The following is a 22,063-nucleotide window of genomic DNA, read 5'->3' as shown; positions in this document are numbered from 1 at the left end:
GTGTTGGTTATCCAATAATGGTTCACGGGGCGGCGGTACCCAAACCCGCCTCCCAAATGCATGGAGGGGGGATTTTTTTTGTAAACTACATACTCGGTAGTCTGCACTGCCCCGCATTCACACGATGCCAAGTCTTTTAGGGCCCACCTGTGTGCATTTTGTGGGCGCAACGGTGTTCTTAACCATAATTAAAATCACATTTGCTAAACAAACGAAAAAAATTATATTTACAGATGTTACGTGCTGTGAAACGGTTCAAATTTGTGGGATAAACTATCGAGAATGTTAAACAAAATGAAAAGACACGGAATATCAAAACGAAACACGTACTACGTTTTAGCTCTGAAATATGGTTTCAAAATTTATGATATTTTTGGTAGAAATATGAGGTAGTGATGAAATTTTATCATATTATTCATCTTTTTTCAGGGGGTTTTCAGTTTTCATTTTCACATCCATAAGGTTTTAAAATTCTTTCTCTTTTGGTGTCCTTAACTCGCTTCCATGAGTAAATTCATCAATATTTGACCAATCGTTTCGATATCCAGGTCGAGTAGTCCATGAACAAGCTGAAATTATCAATGGTACTAGAATTCCAAGGCATCCATGTTTTCCAGCTAAATCTGAAGGTCAATTTACCGGAATTGTTTTGAACCAAAGTTCAAGGGGTTTCTTACAACATTAATCAGTAATCAGCCATAAGTCGGCAATTTTTTTCCGAAGAATGCCAGCATTTCGCTCGAGATTCTGGAAACAGCATGCCAGCTAACAATACAGCATTTCTTGTTCAGTGCAGCGTTGTAAATGGAGTCTAAACACCGTAAAATTGATGGTTGATTTGATTATAAGCGATTAATTATTGACGTTTTCTATTTTTTAATGTCTTATTCGGTTCCGATGGTGCATACCTTATTGTAAAAACATCACGAAAGATGGTCGTGAATTTCAGAAACGCCCAACAAATTAATAACCAACACAAATGTGAACGTGTACTTGCAGTCCAGTGTCTTTAGATATTATATCAGTATCTTACGACCAAACTTTGACCAATTTCAGAAACGCCCAATAAATTAATTACCAACACAAATGTGAACGTGTATTTGCAGTCCAGTGTCTTTAGATATTATACCGGTATCTTACGACCAAGCTTTGACCAATTTCAGAAACGCCCAACAAATTAATTACCAACACAAATGTGAACGTGTATTTGTCCAGTGTCTTTAGATATTATATCAGTATCTTACCACCAAGCTTTGACCAATTTTTCAATGTATTTTGGACAATTTGACTAATATATCTTATTTTCCTCAGGGGCCGACATGTGCGAGAGAGATTAGAGACAGCATTCCACGTGGTAGAGAAAGAGTATGGCGTTACTCGACTTCTCGATGCCGAAGGTAAGAATTACACTTTTCTGAAAAGGTGCTCACGGGCACTTGGTGTTGCTGCAAACTTTATTAAAACCCCAGCGATTAGAGATAATGTCGTGGAAAACAATATCCGGTCGTTCGTAGAAAGAACAACAACGTCTACTAATGTTTTTTCCTCGGCGCGGGCAGGGGTGTATAACTCCGATCCAAAATTGGAACCGAAATATTGTGACGTCATATGTTTGCCTAACTATATCCACCAAAGAAAAACTCTAAGGAATAAACTTTCAAAGTTATACTATAAAGAAGGCTCCGAATGAGAATTTTACTGTCTATATATTGGCATATCCATGGTTTTTAAAGACAGATTTGTTTCATACAAAAGGCCCGAAGTTATCAATCTATAGAAGTTGATTTATGGGCGCGGGCGGCAGAATAATCATGTCTGTCGGTGTTGCCTGGTGTTTAATAATATAATTCTTAACATTACCTATTTTCGAAATAACAATAATCGCATCAAATGTCTTAACAATAATGGCGCAATTACGTATTTAATTTAGACCCAAACGAGTGTGATTACCTGATGCACAATCGCGAGCATCTGTCGCGCCATTCTTTTGTCTTTTATTTAAAAAAATAGATAACAATGCGAATCAACGTTTAAGTTCGCACTTCGACTGGAACGGTTTCAACTGGTTAAAGTGGAATAATGATAATTTTTATTGTTGATGGTTCAAAAGAAACGATTGCAAAAGTGTCCACTGTATGACTTGAAGTGAGTTTTTGATCCTTAGTATTTTGTGTAAAGTACTTGATGTTGTGTGCTACCTCATCCTTTTAAGTCAAAGTTTCGTACGAGCTTGTAGTGTTCATCATCAGGCAGATATTTGGACGATGATAACTAGGGTACTCACTAATATACGTAATTGAAATCTTGAAAGTCATTTCTTTGTCTTAAAAGACGAGGCACCGTAAGCAACAATTTTCGGTGTTTTCTGGCAATAGTTTTAGGATTAATTTGTTTCCAAAAACGATCGGTCAATCCATTTAAGCAAGTGACAATAATTAATTACTTCAATCTATTTAATACTTGAGTTGGATACAGCAAAATTTTTGCCAATTTTCCCCCATTAGATTAATTACATGGATGACTCAAGAAAAAGCAGAAACGCAAAACGACTCAACACCCAAGTCTAACTAAACTAACTAATGTAAATCACCGTTAGCCGTGAGAATAAAAGTATACCATAATTTATAAATTTACACTCAATCTTGCGGCGAGATTGTTCAACTTGCATAATTTATTTAGCACTGCTATATTTTTCATTGTTTTGAATGGTATCTGCTATCATGTTTCGTTTTGTAGTCAGTAACGCCAATCCCCTATCTAATGCTGCAATATATGCGGTCAGTCGAACAATGCAATCGTGTTTTCGATTATAAAACGTGTTATATCTTGATTAAGACATTAAAAATGCATCACACAAAAACTGATACGGTAATATCTTGATACAGGAATGCCCTAGTGAGATGTGCAGAGTATGCTTTTTATGTAAAAACTGTTTTTTGAATTAAATAAATAAATAAATAAATAAAAATAAATAAATATAATGCCTTAGGGTTGGTCAACATTGTTGGTGAAGGTCTGTTACCGTTTATTTGACCTGGGTGCCGATTGCTTTCATATTTTTCCACTCATTTGACGGCTTAGTCAAAATTTTAAAAAATAACTATGTCGACTAAAATCGTTTTAAAATGCACGATAACCTTTTCGACACTGTGCATACAGGGACAATCCGTTTGATAGATTCTACTATCTTAGCCAACCGTTGGAATTTTTGGAGCATCGTTTGGGAATACTGTGTTTGTTCTATTTCTATTTAAATTGAAGATGCTGTTATCAAAGATAATGATCCCTTCAGCACCGGTGCTCTACCTGGAGACGCGTCAAACGCGTGCCCAACATTTGTACATTTTCCGAGTAGTAGTGTGTCGTTACTATTATTTACTATACTATTTGAGCTATTGAGCTAGTGATACTATACTATTTACGTTACTATTTGAGCTATTGAGCTAGTGATACTATACTATTTACGTTACTATTTGAGCTATTGAACTAGTGATACTATACTATTTACGTTACTATTTGAGCATATTTCTAAACTCACACATTTGCATTTGATAAATGTTGTGCATACAATGAGAAATTACAGAAAAATATGTTTTCTGCAATTTTGTAAATGCACACATACTGTTCAACTAATTAAAACCGGGCAAGTTGCAGGTTGCTTTGATGCAAATTTGCAACAGGTTGTATTCCGACACAGGTTGACCCTAATTGCCCATTGTCGCTATGTCGGCGTCATTGTCTCCGGTACAATTCACAGGCCGGTGACGGAAGACAATGGGCCATTCGGAGGTTCTTTCACGGGTCGTTCATTCCTCGAGCACAGGTCGTAAGTGGCGTTTAACCTCAAAACGTATTAGCAGACTTTTTTGAAAACTCGCAGATTCGGAAGACAACTTAATTTCGTTATTATTAAGTTATTATTATTTTTAATATTTTTGATAAAGGGACGTTGCGCATAACTCCCACTATTGCTCAGGTCTTAGACCCACTGTGCTGTCTACAATGTTTCGTTGATAGTAACCCAGTCCCCTTATTTAGGTTCGCCATTGTCATTGGGTGTTTTGACAATGTTTCTGTTTAAAAATCGTGATTTTTAAATTGTCCAAAATTCTTAAAACGAAACATAATAATGTGGCCTTAATTCTGATCTAGAAAATTATACAACAATAGTAAAAAAAAACAAAACAAATTATCAGGCCTGTATAAATCAAACTATCGGATTCTTCACTTCCGAACATTTTTTTATTGGACAAATATAGATCGACATAATCTGATTTACAAAAATTGAATTAATTAAATAAAATACGCTTTTTGTCGATTTATCGCGCAATTCGAGACAGGCGGTGACCGGCGACGCAATTTCAACCTTACTACGGGTATGTAAACACTTCCAAGTCATTTAAAAATGCATCTCTGTAATCATATTTAAATTTTGTTCCAGATGTGGACACCCACGAACCAGATGAGAAGTCCCTCATCACCTACATCGCCTCTCTGTACGATGTGTTCCCCGAACCACCGGCGATGCACCCCCTGTACGATATGGAGGCGCAGCAACGCGCCGGCCAGTACAGAGAGCTGGCTTCCTCTCTGCATCTGTGGATCAGGGAGAAGGCTGCCCTGATGCAGGATAGAGCCTTCCCCCCTACCCTCATTGAAATCAAGAAACTTCTGGGAGAGTCACAGAGGTTCAGGAGTGATGAGGTTCCGCCCAAGCAGAGGGAGAAACAGAAGTTGCAGCATGTGTATAGGGAACTAGAAGTAAGTTATAACTCCTGTTATGGACATGTCGCTGAGCGCTCCTTTGTAACCTCTCCTCCTACTATATGCCTTATTTATGAGAGATTTTTATAGAATACATTTTTTTACATACCTAGTTTACTTTTAGTTTGTGCACATATGAAATTAAAAACTGACCAAAGTGTGAACCTTGTGGAACCCTATTTTTCTGAAATAGATTTTTATCTAGTCTTTTATTTATACCTTTACTTCAGCAAAACAAATAAGTTCGTGTTCTTTTCCAGAAATATTTCGAGTCTGTTGGCGAATGTGACATCGAACCCGACCTACGACCCGAGGTCCTGGAGCAAAACTGGGGCCGCCTGATGATGGCGCATCAGGAAAGGGAAAGAGACATTCAGGAAGAGATCAGACGACTCGAGAAACTGCAGAGACTTGCTGAGAAAGTGCATAGGTAAAAATCTTGAATATCTTCTACTTGAAAGATCCCATAGGGGATGACAAAATTCCGACCCTTAATAGTATCAAAGTCATGAGTTTCCCATTTTCACTTAAGTATCATCTCACTGTTTCTGAGTTCTTGTTTCTATCTTTTTTACTAGATTTTTATTCTGGTCCTTCTTGTTTTTTTAATCACCCCTCAACATTGCGTCCTTCTTTTCTTCATCACCTTAGAAGGCTTAATTCCTTAACCCTGGTTAGTTTATTTCAGATGTTGGTTTCTTTACATACTAACTGCTGTCTTTGTTTTTTCTATCAATTTGATTATTTCATCATAGTCGTGGTGTTACATCCCAGATTGATATTTGGTCTTGTGTAAAAATGTTTTCTTTCAGTTCTGTTCCATTCCATTTGCCCTTATTCCACTCCACTCCAGTTCTCAGGTCTTCCCCTCTTGCTCTTTCTTGCAGTCAGTCCATCTATTCTACTACTTATACTCTGACATCTAGTTGAAAACGATCTTTGGTGTCCTGTATTCTGGCACTATTTCAATACCCAATGAGGTCTTTGGAATCTTTTGATCTAAATATTCATGTTTTATTTTTTCGTAGGGAGATCAAGCAGACAGACTCTAGTCTGGACGCCCTCGAGCGCCGGATAGAGTCTGAGTCCCGCCGCCTGGAGCGAGGCGCTCACCCCACCGAGGCCAAGGCAGCTGCGGAACACGTGGAAGCGTCCCTGCGTCAGGCAGACCAGGACATCCAGGAACTGTTCCGCGACGTGCAGGTGCTGAGAGACGGGCGATACAGCCAGTCCCATGATTTGCATGCCAGGTTAGTAAACTATTTGTTCATAGTACTTCCGGAACGAGACAGTCTAAAGTGCTCATAAACTATACAAACCATAAACTGCTCAACTCGCCCTTGAGGTGATTTTGCACAAAAACATCGCTATACAAATCATCATTATTATTATATTATTATCATTATTATTATAGTTAGAAAATCACTGAGGCAGCTAGTAAGACTACTAATAGGACATTGCCAACTCAGGAGACAAGTGCAGCATTTGGGAGTGGAAAACACCAATAACTGTAGGACATGTGTAGAGGATGCAGAAACTTTAATTCACCTATTGTTCTAATGTCCTGCCTTCTGGGACAATGAATGGAGAATAAATTATGGAACTAGGAGACATTCATGCTCAATGGCAATCCTGGTGAAGTTTATTAAAGGGACTGGGCTTTTTTTAAGGGAATAAAGTAAAACCAGGGTGATGGGTCTGCCTCACAGAGCCTAATCCTTTCATACTTGTTCTTCCAGAGTGACGGCCCTGCACCAGCGCTGGCTGTCAGTGCGTGCTTCATTCCAGACGCGCATCATGCAGCGGCTGGGCGGTGTGAGTGTGCCCGTGCAGCAGACCACCGTGCGGAGAGAGACCCGAACCGTGCTGGAGACGAGGATCGCAGACACCAACCACCACTTCACGCAGCTCATGGAGTGCGCGCAGTGGTGCCGCGACAGACTGGTAAGAATGATTAATTTTGCTCAACAAACAACTTATATGAATGCTACAAACCAAGATGGCAAGGCAAAGCACCCTTTATTAACCTTTCCGGGAGTAAGTTTTGTGATACTGGCCGTGCTCCCGGGAGTGAGTTTTTTTTTTTTAAATAAAAAAATGTTTTTTTGATTAAATGTATGCATAATGATAGTATCAATGACCCAAAAATGGTTAAAAAAATCTTACTCACCATTTTCAGATTTTATAGCAAAAAAACCGGGATTGTTTTTTAGGAGTCACAAACCATTGGCACAGGAACAAAACGGTAAAAAAATGAATGCAACACAATTATTTTCACTTAGCACTATTATTGGAAAGTATATGGAGAAAATTTTAAACTATCTACATAAATTAGTATTTAATTAATACTGTTTTTTTGTATGGAAATCCATGAAACACAGATGTACACAAAGAGCGACGTCACACTCATAGCACATGTATCTTGTCTCTTTTCTCATCGAAGTTGTGCAGTGTTGGAATGAAATTTGTATCATTCCATATCCTGGCTTCTTCTCGTCTCCGTTTAGCACTTGGTTGGGATTCTACGGCAACGGGTTCCTCGTCATCAGAAGAGGAATCATCGGAAAATAATGTCAGGTCATCGATGGTTTCGATATTTTCGTCTTCATTGTCACTGTTCATCAAAATATCAGTGATTTCATCATCTCGTAAATCCATCTTGAGTAGGTTTTTGAAGATTTTAATAGTATGATTTCGTTAGAAAAATCACCACAAATTAATATAACTTCTCGCTGAGAAACACAAATAACAATGAAAAAAGATTAAACACGTCGATCAAAATGCTTGAAAATTCACAAAACCACAAAAAAGTTATTTTAATACTGTTTTACACGAGGATACGTCACAAGAAAGGTTAGAGGTTGTAGGTTTTGAAGATTTAAATAGTATGATTTCGTTAAGAAAAATCACCACAAATTAATATAATTTCTCGCTGACAAATACAAATAAAAAGGAAAAAAGGTTAAACACGTCGATCAGAATGCTTAAAAATTCACAAAACACAAAAAAAGTTATTTTCATACTGTTTTACACAAGGATACGTCACAAGAAAGGTTAGAAGTTTCAAAACTATAAAAATTATGTGTTGACACAATGCCATGCACTTCGCTATGAACTCATAATCTCACTAAAAACACAAAACACATTAAATTTAAACTGTATTGCCTAGATATACCAACAAACTATTAAAAATCCGCGAGCAAATCATCAAAACACGTGCGCGCCGAAATCAACGGTTGCAGATTTCTGTTTACGTTCGAATTTGTATGTGTGACGTCATCAAAAATGAATAACTGCCTATATCTCTGTCGATAATGAAGTTAAGTGTTTTAAAATGGTGTAAAGTTGTAGGAATAGGTCCACAGATGGCAGTACGGTGCACATTTACAGCAAAGTGGCGCCAAATTTTAGTTTGCGATGCTTGACGTGAATGGCCGTCCATACTCCTTTGGCGAAAGCGCACGTTGACGTTCAATTCCGTCCATACTCCCGGACAGGTTAAATGTTATACAAAGTTTGGTGTATCCAACATTGGACTCTTACCCACAACAGTACTAATACAATATGGTTGTTCTTAAATTTTCCTTTCTTTCCAGAAACAACTGCAGGAAGCAGACTATGGCACAGACCTTCCATCCGTGCTGCAGGAACTCGACAGACATCAACGAGAACACAAGATCATTGATCAGTTCCATTCCAAGGTTTGTGATCAACATTGATTATATTGAGAACCTGAAGATCTTCTTATAAACTTGGCATGTCAATTTTACATCCAAAGCTTTTCAACTTAATGTAATGAGAGTTTTATTGGTCCTATTTAGAGCTGGAAAACACTCTTTGAAATTATAATTTATTGATGATTCAATATGAATAGTTGTTGATTAATTACATTGTTTGTATGTTTGTGGCAGGTTGAACAATGCGTGCAGGCCCGCTCCAACTTCACTGGCGAGGAGTTGGTGCTATACAACCAGCACCTGAGTCAACTGCAGAAGCTTTACGCTGAACTGCTCTCCACATCCACCAAAAGGTAGTCCATAATGAAGAACCCTTTCTTTGTGTAAATGCGTCGACTCCTCTGTGTCCACTGTAATGGCAAGATTCTGGACATATTTAGCAAAAGCCCCCAGAATTTTACTAAATTTCTCGTATCTCTTGTTTTAACTTGACTTCACTTGACCCAAACTTTATTGTCTTTAGTTTTTTTTAACGTTATTTACATACTTATTGTTTTGTTCTTACATAGTATTCTTGTACACCATTATTGGACGGTTGGTATTTATTCTTTATTATTTCTTTTTAATTTTTTAACTCCTGTCTGTTGTGTACATTATATAATAGAAATGATATCCACTTCACCTCTGCTTTCTTATCATTTTGCCGCTGAAGACCATCATTGATCTTTAAAATTTCTATTTGATCTAAAATATCTCCATGATAACTTTGATTTTATTAAAAATCGTTTTATATCTCTCCAGATTATCCGATTTGGATGCGCTCAACGACTTCCTCCAATCTGCTTCAGCCGAACTCAACTGGCTGAACGAAAAGGAACAAATAGAAATTACCAGAGACTGGGCAGACCCACACATCAACCTTACCGCAGTAGAAGAATACTACGAGGTACAATCTTACCCCATCTTCATAAAACTCACTCATTTTAAACAAACTCCATTGGTTACTTATTTCTTTCACTACTCATAATTTTGGCTGATCCGTTTCATATTATGTTGTTTTGAATGTAAATAGTTTGTCGTTACTAATGATATTGAATGCATAGATACTTCAAATGACAGAAAACTGGGCTTAAATGAACCACATTGACTTGCTCATTGTTATCTCACTTATAAATACAATCGGTAATTATTAAGAGATGAAATTTTCGCAAGTGTGCTTGGTATGCTCACATTTAAAGTGACTGAAATGTGAGGTTAAATTAACCAGATGACCGGTCAGTGGCTGAGTGGGCATCATATCTGGCTTCCACACAGGCGTCGTAGTTCAATTCCTTTACACAAGCAACATTTTTCACTTACGGTGATGTTAATAGGAGATTTTCCATTATTTTATTTTTATTTTTTTATTTTATTTATTTATTTATAATGTATTACAAAAAACATGGTAAGTAACACATTATTCCCAATGAGTTGAGATAAAACTCATTACGGGAAGTACAGACACATAAAATACATTTTACAAGGATATTACACTTTTAAAAAAATACAACATATTGAAAAGGAAAAGAAAAATAAATAAAAAAGGAAAAATACTTTGTTAAGAATAGAGATTTTAGAAATACTGAGAGACATCTATACACATGAAACATAGTAAACCAACATATGAAAGCGAGCGAAAATTCACTGGTTTAAAAACATTTTCAGGAAATAATCTTTAAGCGTTTTAACTAATATTTTTTTGTTAGTTACTGATTGCTTTATTTCATTAGGTAATGCATTGTATTGTCTATATGCAATATATTGTAATGAGTTAATACCAAATTTTGTTGTGTGGGTAGACGATGCTAGGTGTATTAGATTTTGGGACCGTGTTTTGTGCTGGTGTATGTCTGAATTAAATGCTGGTTTGATGTTAGTGTGTGAGGATCTATGTATGATTTGTAATATTGTACAAGTGATATTGTATTTAGGTAGAACCGTAAAAGGAAGTATGTTTGTCTTTAAATATATATCTTTGATATGTATATCCCACGGTAGACGGTAGATATTCCTTATTGCTCGATTTTGAATCACTTGTATTTCTGATATTTGTTTTTTAGTAATAGTGCCCCAGATACTAACTAAATAACTCAGATGGGAGTGAATCATCGCATAGTATGTGGCCCTTAGTAGAGATGTAGAGAGAAGACCTTGGAGTCGGTACAGTACGCCGGTTATTGGGGATATTTTAGATTTCACATGCTCAACATGGGAATTCCACGAAAGTTTAGAGTCTATTAATAGCCCTAAATATTTCGTGACTTCTATATTTTGGAGCTTCTCAGTTCCAAGTGTGATATTCATTGGCACATAATCCTTATTACCGAAAGTTAGGTAGTGCGTTTTTTTTATATTGAGGCTCAATTTATTAATACGCAGCCAATTAGCTAGAATTGAGACATCTACATTCATTTGAGACTCCAGGTCACTCAGGCTTGTACTGTGATAATAGATTACAGTGTCATCCGCATAAAGTTGGAGGTTTCCAGAGATACCACATTTAGTTATGTCATTGACATATAGCAAGAAAAGCAGAGGCCCAAGAATTGATCCCTGTGGCACTCCACATGTGATTTTACCTAAGCCACTCGAGACACCTTTGACTTCAACAAGACAAAATCTATCATCTAAGTAGCTTCGGAGGAGATTTAGGGGCTTCCCAACAATTCCCAAATATTCCAATTTCTTTAAGAGTATTTCATGATCGACCGTATCAAAGGCTTTTTTGAGATCTATAAATATGGCTGCCACATATTCACCCTGGTCTATATACTGTTGAAGGTTGGAGATAAAATCAAAAGCGGCACATTGAGTACTAGAATTTTTCCGAAAGCCATATTGTTGTGGTGTAAGGATATTATTCGCAGATATGTATTTTAGGAGTCTATCTTTGATTATGGTCTCAAATACTTTTGAAAAAACCGATAGAAGTGATATAGGACGGTAGTTAGAGATACATGTTTTACAGTCTCCTTTGTGTATAGGTATTATCTTCGTTAACTTTAATTCATTTGGAAACTTTCCCGAGGACAGTGACCAATTAAAAAGTTCTGTAAGGTGACCCGCTAATTCTTCTTTACAAGTCTTAAGAACTGATGGTGTTACTCCATCGAGTCCCGGTGCTGCTTTCAGCTTAGTTTTAGAGATGATCCTCAGTACCTCATCTTTGTTTGTCCTAGCCATGTACAAGGATTGGCAAGCCTTCGGTTCCACAAAAACGGTATTACAGTCATCCGGGAATGACGGAATGGTAGCTGCTAGCTTTTTTCCTATTGAGAGAAAAAACTCATTAAATGCGGATGCTATTTGGCTCGGATCCTTAATTACGCAGTCATTTACCACGAGGGATTCTATTTCGTTAGTTGGTTTATGTGTTCGGTTTGATAGAATAGAGTTTATGATTTTCCAGGTTTTAGTGGGGTTATTTTGGTTTTGTTGAAAGCTGTTCGCATAATATTTGTGTTTTAGATTTCGCCTATAATTAGTAATGGTATTTCTCAATCTCTTTTTAAGTGTTACAAGAGTAAGATTACCAGGGTCTTGTTTCCACTGCTTGTGAATCTGGTTTCGTTCTTTGATTAATGTATTTAATTTGGAATCAAACCACGGAGTATTCAGTTGTACCCGACTTCTTAATCCTGTTTTTGGTGTAGTTGTACCTGATTCTATTGCCTTTTTAATGTGATAATTGAAACTTTTAAAAGGGTCTTCTGAGTTGCTTAAGTTGATCGTGAAATTGTTATCAAGAAGATAGGATTTTACTGACATACTGTTGATGATAGGTCTCGTAATCCGGGATTTGGTTCTATTATTAAAACATTTTTTTAAGTTGTTCTTATAATCAACAATAAGTATATTATGGTCACTAAGTGGATCATCAATATTCGATATACTAGTCTGAATGTTTTGCCTATTTGATAAGATGTGATCTATTAAGGTGCAGCTTGTATCAGTGACTCTCGTGGGAAATGTTTTGTTATGTATTGAAAAATTGTAAGATTGTAAGATGTTGCAAAAATTTAATGAAGAATGTGTGGATATGGATATGTCAATGTTAAAGTCTCCGAATATTAATGTATCTTGTCTACTTTCGTTCAGTATTTTTTCTAGATGTATTAGAAAATCCTGCATATTTGTGTTGGGTTTTCGATAGATAGCATAGATGTTAACTGGTTTCCTATCACTGCTACTAAGCGTTATACCTAAAAAGGAATTTTCATTTGAGAAATTTTCAATAATTGCACACTTCATAGTATCAATCACATATATTGCTACTGTATTATTGTCAGGTTATTCGTAACCTGGAAATGTTTCTTTAAAAACATTAATATTTACGTATTATATGGGCGGGGTGGGGTCTAAAAGTAATGAATTCGAAGGCTCTTTGAAATTTTGGCTAAATGAGGAAAAAGCCTAACACGAATCACGAATTTACTCAAATTTGCTGGCGCTAATTCATTTTGGTCATTTATGCATTCCGTATTATTAGCATTTACATCTGTCAAATTTATACAAAATGTTTTTTCTCTCATTTCTCCCTTGCCGTGCAAAGCACTTCTTCGGAAACGGAAACGAGGTTTGTCAATACGAATTTTTTATTTTGCTTCTTTTATTTTTTCATATTTTGATTTTTCTCTCGTTCCAATGCAAAGTTTTTTTTGATGTCGTCCCTTGTGATTTGTGATCATTTAGAAAAAATAATAACTGTTGTAATTGTGTCATGAAAATAATTGGATTACCGATTCAATCAAGGATCTATAATCAAATTTGTAATAAGTCTACGCAAACACCCGGCATATTTTAAAATGACTTAAACGGTATCATAGAGAGTATCTTTCAAACAAAAAGATGTGGTCGTTAGTCGAATTGGGAGGACGCTTGGCTAGTATGAAGTCGAATGATTCGGGTTGATTCTCAGAACCGGCACCGATATATTGTTAAAAAGGTCAGTACTATAAATCTTATGATTAATTATATTCGATTCTTTTTAAAATTTTATTTTACTTGGTTTTACACCCAGCGGGGTTTTACATAGATTTTAAGAACAGAATTTACCTAGTGAGCTAAATTTTTTTTAAAGCTTGAACAGTAAACTGAAACGGTAACATAAAATAATATAGAGACTAGAACAATACTACATATAAGACAAATCACTAAAACTATATTACCAACGCTACTATAATTTGTAGGATTCAACAAAGTGCTGGTATAGATTACGCTTAGTTCTATAAATGGAGTCAATAAATATATCAATATTACTCCTAAACTTGTTGCCCAGATCATGCATCCTATTGGTTAGCGATTGTGTCTAATACTTGATTGTGTATGTATTGCAGAAGAATGTTACATTTTGTCTTGTGTTCCTAGTCGACACATGGAATTTAATAGTGGCAACGATTACAGGACTGTCAATTAAGTTGTTAATGACAAAATGAAGGTTTGGTAGGGTAATCGTCTGATGTTGTAATACATATGATATTTACGTATGTATTTTTGTTTAGCAATTGATGTCCTCCCTGGAGAAGAGAGAGCTGCAGTTCAGCTCCGTGATTGACCGCGGAGAGGCCATGATTGCCCAGCAGCACGCGGCCAGCCGCGTCATCGAAACCCACTTGCAGGTTGGTCTTCCATAATACTCGTAGATAAGCCAATACGACAACATACCACAACACGGGCATTAGCCTAGTATGGTAGTTGTGTAACATGTAAACATTTATTAAATAAAAAAATAAAAAAATAAAAATAAAAATTACATTTCACATATCAATCACTGGAGCAATTTAGGGAGATATTTTTCAAAGCCTAACACGGGCTCATAAAAGTCATGCTTTCTCATGTTGAATTATGGTATTTAAATAGTGTTAGAAAGAGAGAACACCTTGCTTTGTATTTACATTTAAAAGTTTACCACAGATGCTCCAGAAAAATTTCAAATAATTCTATGAAAAATATTTGTCAATGTTTGCAAATTTTTTAGTAAATATTTTTTTTATTTTAAACGAAAAAAATGAAGTGACAACAAAACAGTTCAATTAAATATGTTTATTAGCTTTGTATAAAGTAGTAATTACAGTTCAAGTGATAAAAATGACTTTAATAACTTTAACATTGTTTGTGTTCATAATTTTGACTTTTTAATTGCATATGGCGATTAGTAATACTAAAATCTGAAGAGTATTCCATCTGCTTTCAAAAACAGTGGAATATAAAAACCATGGAATATGAAATCAAATGTGAAGCAAAAATATTTTCCGCGCAATCTGCAATTTGACAGTTCGACGAAAGTTACAAAATATAAAGGCTACATGGGTTAATATTTGCAGACGACACTATGAAGAAACTCTAATTTGCCTGAAAACAGGAAACCCAGTAAGCATAGAAAATTAGATTAAGGCGATGCACTACATCGTGTAATATTTTAAATCGAGCCGCCATCAATAACAGCCCTTACGTAGATGATGATAAGGCTTAAATTCCCGCTTCACACCATCCGCTTGTTTTGATTTATGCAAGAAAAAAACATGGCCAAAAAGTGCCTTTTATTTTATTTTGTGGATGTTCAGGCATAAATATTTAATTTTTTCCCATCATTTTATAAATAACTTAATTTGCCACATTATACAATAAAATCATAACCGAAAATGAGTTCGTAAGTAGGAGATTTTGAACATTAAAGCAGTTTTCATAGGCCTTATACATTATTTTTTTCTGGGCTCATAAAAAGACTTATCTAAAAAATACTCGATTATTTCAAAGGCCAAGATGTATTCTACTCGCAGTATTTAATTAAAGCATCTGAAACACTTCTAGGCGACCAAATTTTTAAACCAAAAACACATGATTTTGCATTACTACGTATGGCATCGCCTTAATAGTTGTTCCTTTAGTTTGGATGTTTTCAGGATGAATACTTTTGATAGTTAATATGATTGTGTAGAATTGATTTCCAGCTTTACCTACTGGTCTAACCAAACTCAGTCTGTTATATCTTTCATGTTTATTTTCAAATTAGTACAATCATCACATTTTCTAAATATATTTTTAGTAGTTCCATTCTAATACCATTGTTATTCCCCAGGTGATGCAGTCACAGTGGGCGTGGGTTCTGCAGCTGACGCTGTGTCTGGAGACGCACCTCAAGCACACCACTGAGTACCACAACTTCTTCCAGGAGATCAAGGAGGGGGAGAAGTGGATGGCCAAGTGAGTTTATTATTATGTATTTATAATGGGGTCCGTTATTGATATGTCATTATTGCCCCGTGATATCCTGAAATCTCAGTTGATGATTAATGATTTTTAACATTGTGGAAGTATGTATGTAATGTTTTCTTAACATCTTTGGTTGTTAATTTAAAAATTCAATGGATTTTGAACTCTATTATTTATTAATGGATATAACATGAATCCTATAATTTCTATACCCGCTATATCCGATTTTTTGACAAAATGATCTGAGTATGACATCTTGTTCACATTTTTGCGAGCAACAAGAGGAGCCTAAAATTGAGTTTCAAAACCCTCCTTATCACGACCAAAAACCATGTTAAAACTGCGAGTGAGAAACCAAATCCGCTATATCGTACAGAAAGTTACTATCAAAACCCGCTATATCGGATTCAACGAATCACAAGCAGTTATTTTGCCAAAATACAATATGGCCGCCGCTCTGACGCCACGCTCGTGTGTCAAAATGATCTACGCGTGAGTTTCTAAACCCGCCATGTCGGCTCTGTTGACTTTCAAAATCACGAAGTGAGTATCAAAATCCGCTATATCCATTTTATTTATCGAAATTACTTAATTATTGCTAGACATATATAGAAAAATAAATGCTTTTCGAAATTTTATTACTCCAATTCATTGTATAAAAAATTGTAATGCATTTACTTATGTACGCTAGAGATGTGACAGTTTTTTGCGGTTTTCTCCAAATCAATGAAAGTTGATATAGCGGGTATAGAAATTAACGGCTCATTCTGAAGATATGAATTTTGTTTGGAATTCGGAATCTTTTATAGGTCTTAGTTCACTGTGGTATTTTATTCCAGTGTTTTGGGTCTGATACTTCTCTTAATTTAGTAACTGGACTGCGCTATTGTATTTCACACTTCTGTTCAAGTTTAAAAAATTATGAATACCATACAAGAGTTCAAAATGCTCCCAACCATCTGGAGTCAGTGGAACTCCGGCAAGCCCAATTGTCAATAGTTTTATCTTGAAGAATGCATCGGGCAATGTACGAATGTGGTTGAAGCAGAAGTCTGTGCTAGAATGAGTTTGATGTGAACTATTCAGTTATTAACATCGCTAATAAATAATCCCCATTTCAGGCGCGAAGAGATCCTGAATAGTACATTCTCACAGTCCGAGTTCACGCTGGACCAGGGCGAGAGTCTGCTTCGAGGCATGCAAGAGCTGCGCGAGGAGCTGAACCAGCGCGGCGAGGCCGTAGCTAGGACCGTGTCCAGGGCGGCCAACGTGTACCCCATCAGGCAGCGCCGACAGCCGGTCACCAGGCCCGTCAAGGCCGTGGCGGTCTGTGCCTTCTCCAGCGGAAGCGTGAGTACAATTTCTTACACTCCAATTTTTTTTTTTTTTAATTAATTTCTTTAAAAAAAGAAAACAAACCTTCCCGGATTACGAATAACCTGACAATATTTGAAAATCTCCTACTATCACCACAGTAAGCGGAAAATGTTGCTTGTGTTGTGATGGAGGACTTAGCCAGCCGAGGGATTGAACACACCACGTCTGGGTGGAACCCAAACGCAATGCCAACTCAGCCACTGAGCGGGTTCTTTACAACTGACTGCGCGGGCAGTAATCATACGTTAGTTGTCACTCTTTGATTTTAAGCCATATTTTTACTTTTATTTATTTATTACAAAATAATATGTATACATTACAAAATTATATATTGTATTTTTCATAATTATTCTACTGCTCTATAAGGTGAGCTCCAGTAGCTCGTGTTTATGGGAGGATATACAAAAAGAAAATTATGCTTAAAAGGCAATGTGTAAACAATATTCATAAACACATCAACATACACAATTGTAGAGAATATTACATATAAACTGCTTACTGCGGTTTAAAGCCAATGAATTCTTCTAAATTTCAGCGTTTATCCCATATTTTTAAGTTCTACAAATTTGCCACATTATGACAAGCGATCGCTCAAAACGTTTTGCAAGCTTGCCATAATATGCCAAAAATCGCTTTAGTGGTTATACGAATTGATTTCGTACGAAATTTCAACAGCATTGTATGCATTGTAGCCTAAAAACTATAGAATAGCAAAAACATGTGATTTTAAAAATTTATACCTTATTCGGTTTACTAGGTTTTGAAATTGGACAGTTAAGCTTTCCCGTTACTTTTGACTTGTTTTCTTCTGTTGATGGAGACCAGTTTATGATTTCATGGTGCTAATATTGTTATGTTTTATTTGTTTGCAGCTTTCCCTGGAGAAGAACAGCTCGTGTACCGTGGTGGATGTATCTGGTCGCACCAGATGGAGGGTGCGCGGCGGTGCAGGCGAGGCGCAGGTGCCATCCGCCGCCCTCGCATTGCCGCCTCCGTGCCAGGAGGCGCTCGACAGCGCACAGTCACTGCAGGAGCGATACGACAGGGTGAGTAGTTTCTCAATCAAATTTTTTCTATCTGAGGATCTTAATTTTTCCATTTTTTTGGCAACTAAGGCTTAACCCTTTAAATGCCGGAAGGTATTTTGCTTGGATGTACCGACAGGCCGCGATTTTTTTACACTGATACCTTGAAGCTTCATTTAGATCACTCTAAAGTCAATATTAATCTGTGAACTGTTATATTATAATTATTTGTACTTCATCCTAATAGATGTCACCGTGGGTTCCATATTTTAGATTTTTCAAATTACTTGAGTTTGACAAGCAAAATCGTCATATAGAACAGCATGTTAACGCGCTCATTTTGTATGGCCGGCCTTGTGAGGACGGCTACCTAGAGCACGTAAACGCGGTTAAGGCACACAACCGGTTAAAAAAACTTTTGTAGCCGGGTTTATGCTTAGATGCATTATAAAAGACATTAAACTGCTGAAATTAAGCTCCTAGTGACTTATTCTTTTCAAATTTGACTTAAAAATTCTTAAAAAAAACTTCAGAATCGATTTACTCGAAAACGAAAGGTCAAATAAAAAAATTATCATACCACAAAATCGATTCCAAGTGTAATGTAGATTCACCAGTTTTCCGCATGTACTGCGAGTAACGATACACGGTGTATATAAATTTGAATGTTTCACCATGTTAAAAAGGAGGACTTCATTAATGTTCAGTTTGCCACTCTCCCGCTGGAGTGCATTAGCTCTACTGGTGTTAAAAAGTGTAACTCTTTTCTCTGTCAGTAAAATCGAGGACTTGATTGAAGCTTGGTTTGACCAACTTTACTACAAACCAAACCATCAGTAACCACGAGCAACAGTTAAAATCCGAAATTAATTTCTGAATTTGCTATAATATTTGTTTTTTTGCAGCTCCTGGCTTTGTGGCAGAGAAAGCAGCTCCGCATGAGACAGAACATGATCTTCGCCACCATCAAGGTGGTCAAGGGATGGGACCTGGCTCAGGTTAGTTATATGCGCCTTCCTCCCTTTTTTAATTATATATCTGATTTTTAATATAATCCTATGCTAGTCCTGGGTCGACCGTGAATTACCTGATCATTGTTAACCGAACCACCAATGAGTGATTGGGTTACCTTAAATGATTCGATCATTAGCAACCGTGACATGTGATGGGCGCCAGTGTGGCAAGCGACCATAGATAAACTCAACTTTAACAAACATGCTGAATATACCCAAAAGAAAATTGGAAAAAAGATATCTTTTTTGGGAAGAATTCGCCAAAAACTCTCAGAAAAAACTGCAATCACCATTTATAACTCCACTATTGCTCCACATTTTAATTACTGCTCAACTATCCTTTTCCTGTGTAGAAGACCTGTGTGACCGAGAGCAAAATAAATTTCAAATTCTCCAAAATAGGGCAGTGAGAACAATACTCAGACGAAATAGATATTCAAAAGTAAATAAAATGTTTTACGAACTAAATTGGCTAACGGTGAAACAGATGTTGACCTTGAACAAGATGATATTTTTACACAAAATAGTAAACAACCTGCTACCCAAATATTTTTCGAATAAAATTGTATACAACAAGGACATACACAAACATAAAACTAGGACGTGCAATGAAATCAGGCTACCAAAGAAGGACAAAGCGAATACCCAGAATAGTATATTATATAAAGGGATGAAATACTATAACGCGCTGCCGGAAAACCTTAAGTCTGCCCCAATTGAAAAATTCAAGATGTTGTGCAGGAGCCACATCAAGCAAGAAAAAAAAAATCATAGTATATTTTTATGTAACAATTAATTAGTCATTTGTAAACTTAAATGTACAAATTACTAAAATAAAATCAATAAATAAAAAATAAAATAGATGTATGAATTTTGTAGGCCGGGCATCTTTATTTGCAATAGACAAATAAAGATGGCAGATACCTGAAACCCTTGAAATCTAAAATAGATTACCATTTAACTACTACCTACATCTGTCAAACGAACGTACCTGATCAAAGATCGAGTGATGCGCACTTGGGTACGACGGATACTTTTGACTTACGATAGCTGGCAGTGGGCGGCGCTTGCATTAATCTTGCTTCTCTACTCTATGGCATATTTTCCATGTGTACCCGTTCAAAGAGTGGGTACTGTCAATCCGATAACTTCATCAGTGGGTTGTGTATAATGTTCAATCGATCCAGCACTATCATTTACGCAATATGATGTGTGTCATATTATATATTCGTAACCATCAAATCATATTCACGAGAAAAACGGGATATTGCTGCAACCGGGAGTTGAACACTGTCAATTCTAACATGTCACGTTTTTCCTCAGTTCCTGGCGATGGGAGCGGAACAACGCGGCGCAATCAGGCGCGCCCTCAACGAGGATGCCGACAAGCTGCTGCGGGAGGGAGACCCAGGGGACCCGCAACTCAAGAGGCTCAGGCGCGAGATGGACGATGTCAACAAACTGTTTGACGAGTTCGAACGCAGAGCTAGAGCAGAGGGTGAGTTGCCGTTGTCATATTATTCTAGATTGGTATCTATTGTCCCCAATGATGACGCTAGTATGTGTTATTTTTCACGAGATGTACAATGTCAACAAACTATTTGACGAGTTTGAACACAGGAAGAGGTTGAGTTACATTGTCATATTATTTTAGATTGGTAGCTATTAATTGTCCTCAATGATGAGGAAAGTAAGTGTTTTTTTTTCACGAGATGTACAATGTCAACAAACTATTTGATAAGTTTGAATGCAGAAAGAGGTTGAGTTACAATGTCATATTGCGGGGAAATTACAACAACTAGGCTATTCCGAAATCAGCGTTTTCGTGTTACATACAAAACTATAGCTTTATTTTCTTGCCCATGTATGCCACAAAACATATATGTTTGCTCCCTGCCCAATGGACAATGTCAACAAACCATTTGATAAGTTTGAACAGTGATCATTAATGATTATTATGAAATATTGTCATAAATGCTGATTTTTATTGCCACGCCCACATTTCAAGAAACTTGAGAGTGTGATGGACAATGTCAACAAACCATTTGATAAGTTTGAACAGTGATCATTATTGATTATTATGAAATATTGTCATAAATGCTGATTTTGGTTTTCAAGCCAATATTTCAAGAGTCTCGAGAGTGTGATGGACAGTGTCAACGATATGTTTCAACAGTCACAATTGTTGATTTGCATGCTATATTGTCAAAAATGTTGATAGAGACTGAAGAATGTGGAGGACAATTTCAACAAACCATTTGTCAAATTTAATTATTTTTTACATATTGTTTTAAAATAATTATATACTACAACCCAGAGGGCAACCCTGGTTAAGCCTGATTCATACATTCCATGAGCAATAATTTTCGTGTCAGTTTTGATGAATTGATTTTGACAGGCTAATTACTCGTCAAATTAAATGGATGTGTAAAGGAGAGACAATAATTTAAAATACCTAAAAATTGTTGGACATTTGTTATCCAATATCAATTTTTGGAATGCTAGATAGATTTTAATGGTCACAAGTGAATTAAATGGGTAGTTGAGTCGGATCATGTCAAGTCTCAGTGGCAGCTCGTGCCTTTTGAGTGTGGAAGAGTGTTAAGCTTGAAAAAAAACAACATTATTGATGTTGTTTTGTACACACACTGTACTGTGTTTCAAGCTGAGATGAAAGTCATCTTGGCCTGCGCACAGGAGAATATACATATTGGGTACAGGAATAAAAACATAAGCATATGTTCTGATGATAGCCAGTCAGCCCTAATGGCACTTGGAAGTAACCAATGTCACTCCAGACTGGTGATGGAATGCAGGACTGTTCTTACAGAACTCGCTACCATCAATAAAATAACTCTAATCTGGGTACCAGGACATAAAGGTATTGAGGGCAACGAGCGGGCTGACGAACTAGCAAGGAAAGGGGCGAAAGCACCACTTATAGGATCCGAGCTAG

At 36.5% G+C, this 22,063-nt stretch overlaps 1 protein-coding gene across 23 annotated transcripts in view; it reads left to right on the top strand.

The window, feature by feature from the left end:
• Window positions 1-22,063, top strand: part of shot (dystonin-like protein short stop) — a 644,554-nt gene that overhangs the window by 441,286 nt on the left and 181,205 nt on the right. For all 23 annotated transcript variants that reach the window (XM_089648723.1, XM_089648721.1, XM_089648709.1 and 20 more), the window contains 14 exons: window positions 1,312-1,397; window positions 4,442-4,761; window positions 5,025-5,194; window positions 5,793-6,014; window positions 6,504-6,708; window positions 8,361-8,465; window positions 8,676-8,794; window positions 9,243-9,387; window positions 13,982-14,098; window positions 15,559-15,683; window positions 16,814-17,042; window positions 17,942-18,115; window positions 19,000-19,092; window positions 20,431-20,605. In XM_089648723.1, coding sequence (XP_089504849.1) covers window positions 1,312-1,397; window positions 4,442-4,761; window positions 5,025-5,194; window positions 5,793-6,014; window positions 6,504-6,708; window positions 8,361-8,465; window positions 8,676-8,794; window positions 9,243-9,387; window positions 13,982-14,098; window positions 15,559-15,683; window positions 16,814-17,042; window positions 17,942-18,115; window positions 19,000-19,092; window positions 20,431-20,605 — 2,285 coding nt within the window. The remainder of the gene's footprint in view (window positions 1-1,311; window positions 1,398-4,441; window positions 4,762-5,024; window positions 5,195-5,792; window positions 6,015-6,503; window positions 6,709-8,360; window positions 8,466-8,675; window positions 8,795-9,242; window positions 9,388-13,981; window positions 14,099-15,558; window positions 15,684-16,813; window positions 17,043-17,941; window positions 18,116-18,999; window positions 19,093-20,430; window positions 20,606-22,063) is intronic.

The sequence above is a fragment of the Hesperophylax consimilis genome, chromosome 28 (assembly GCF_061612785.1).
Source record: "Hesperophylax consimilis isolate HC1 chromosome 28, BYU_Hcon_1.0, whole genome shotgun sequence".
Lineage (NCBI taxonomy): Eukaryota > Metazoa > Arthropoda > Insecta > Trichoptera > Limnephilidae > Hesperophylax > Hesperophylax consimilis.
Note: the sequence above shows the minus strand (reverse complement) of the source record. Positions and strands in the feature narration are given on the sequence as shown.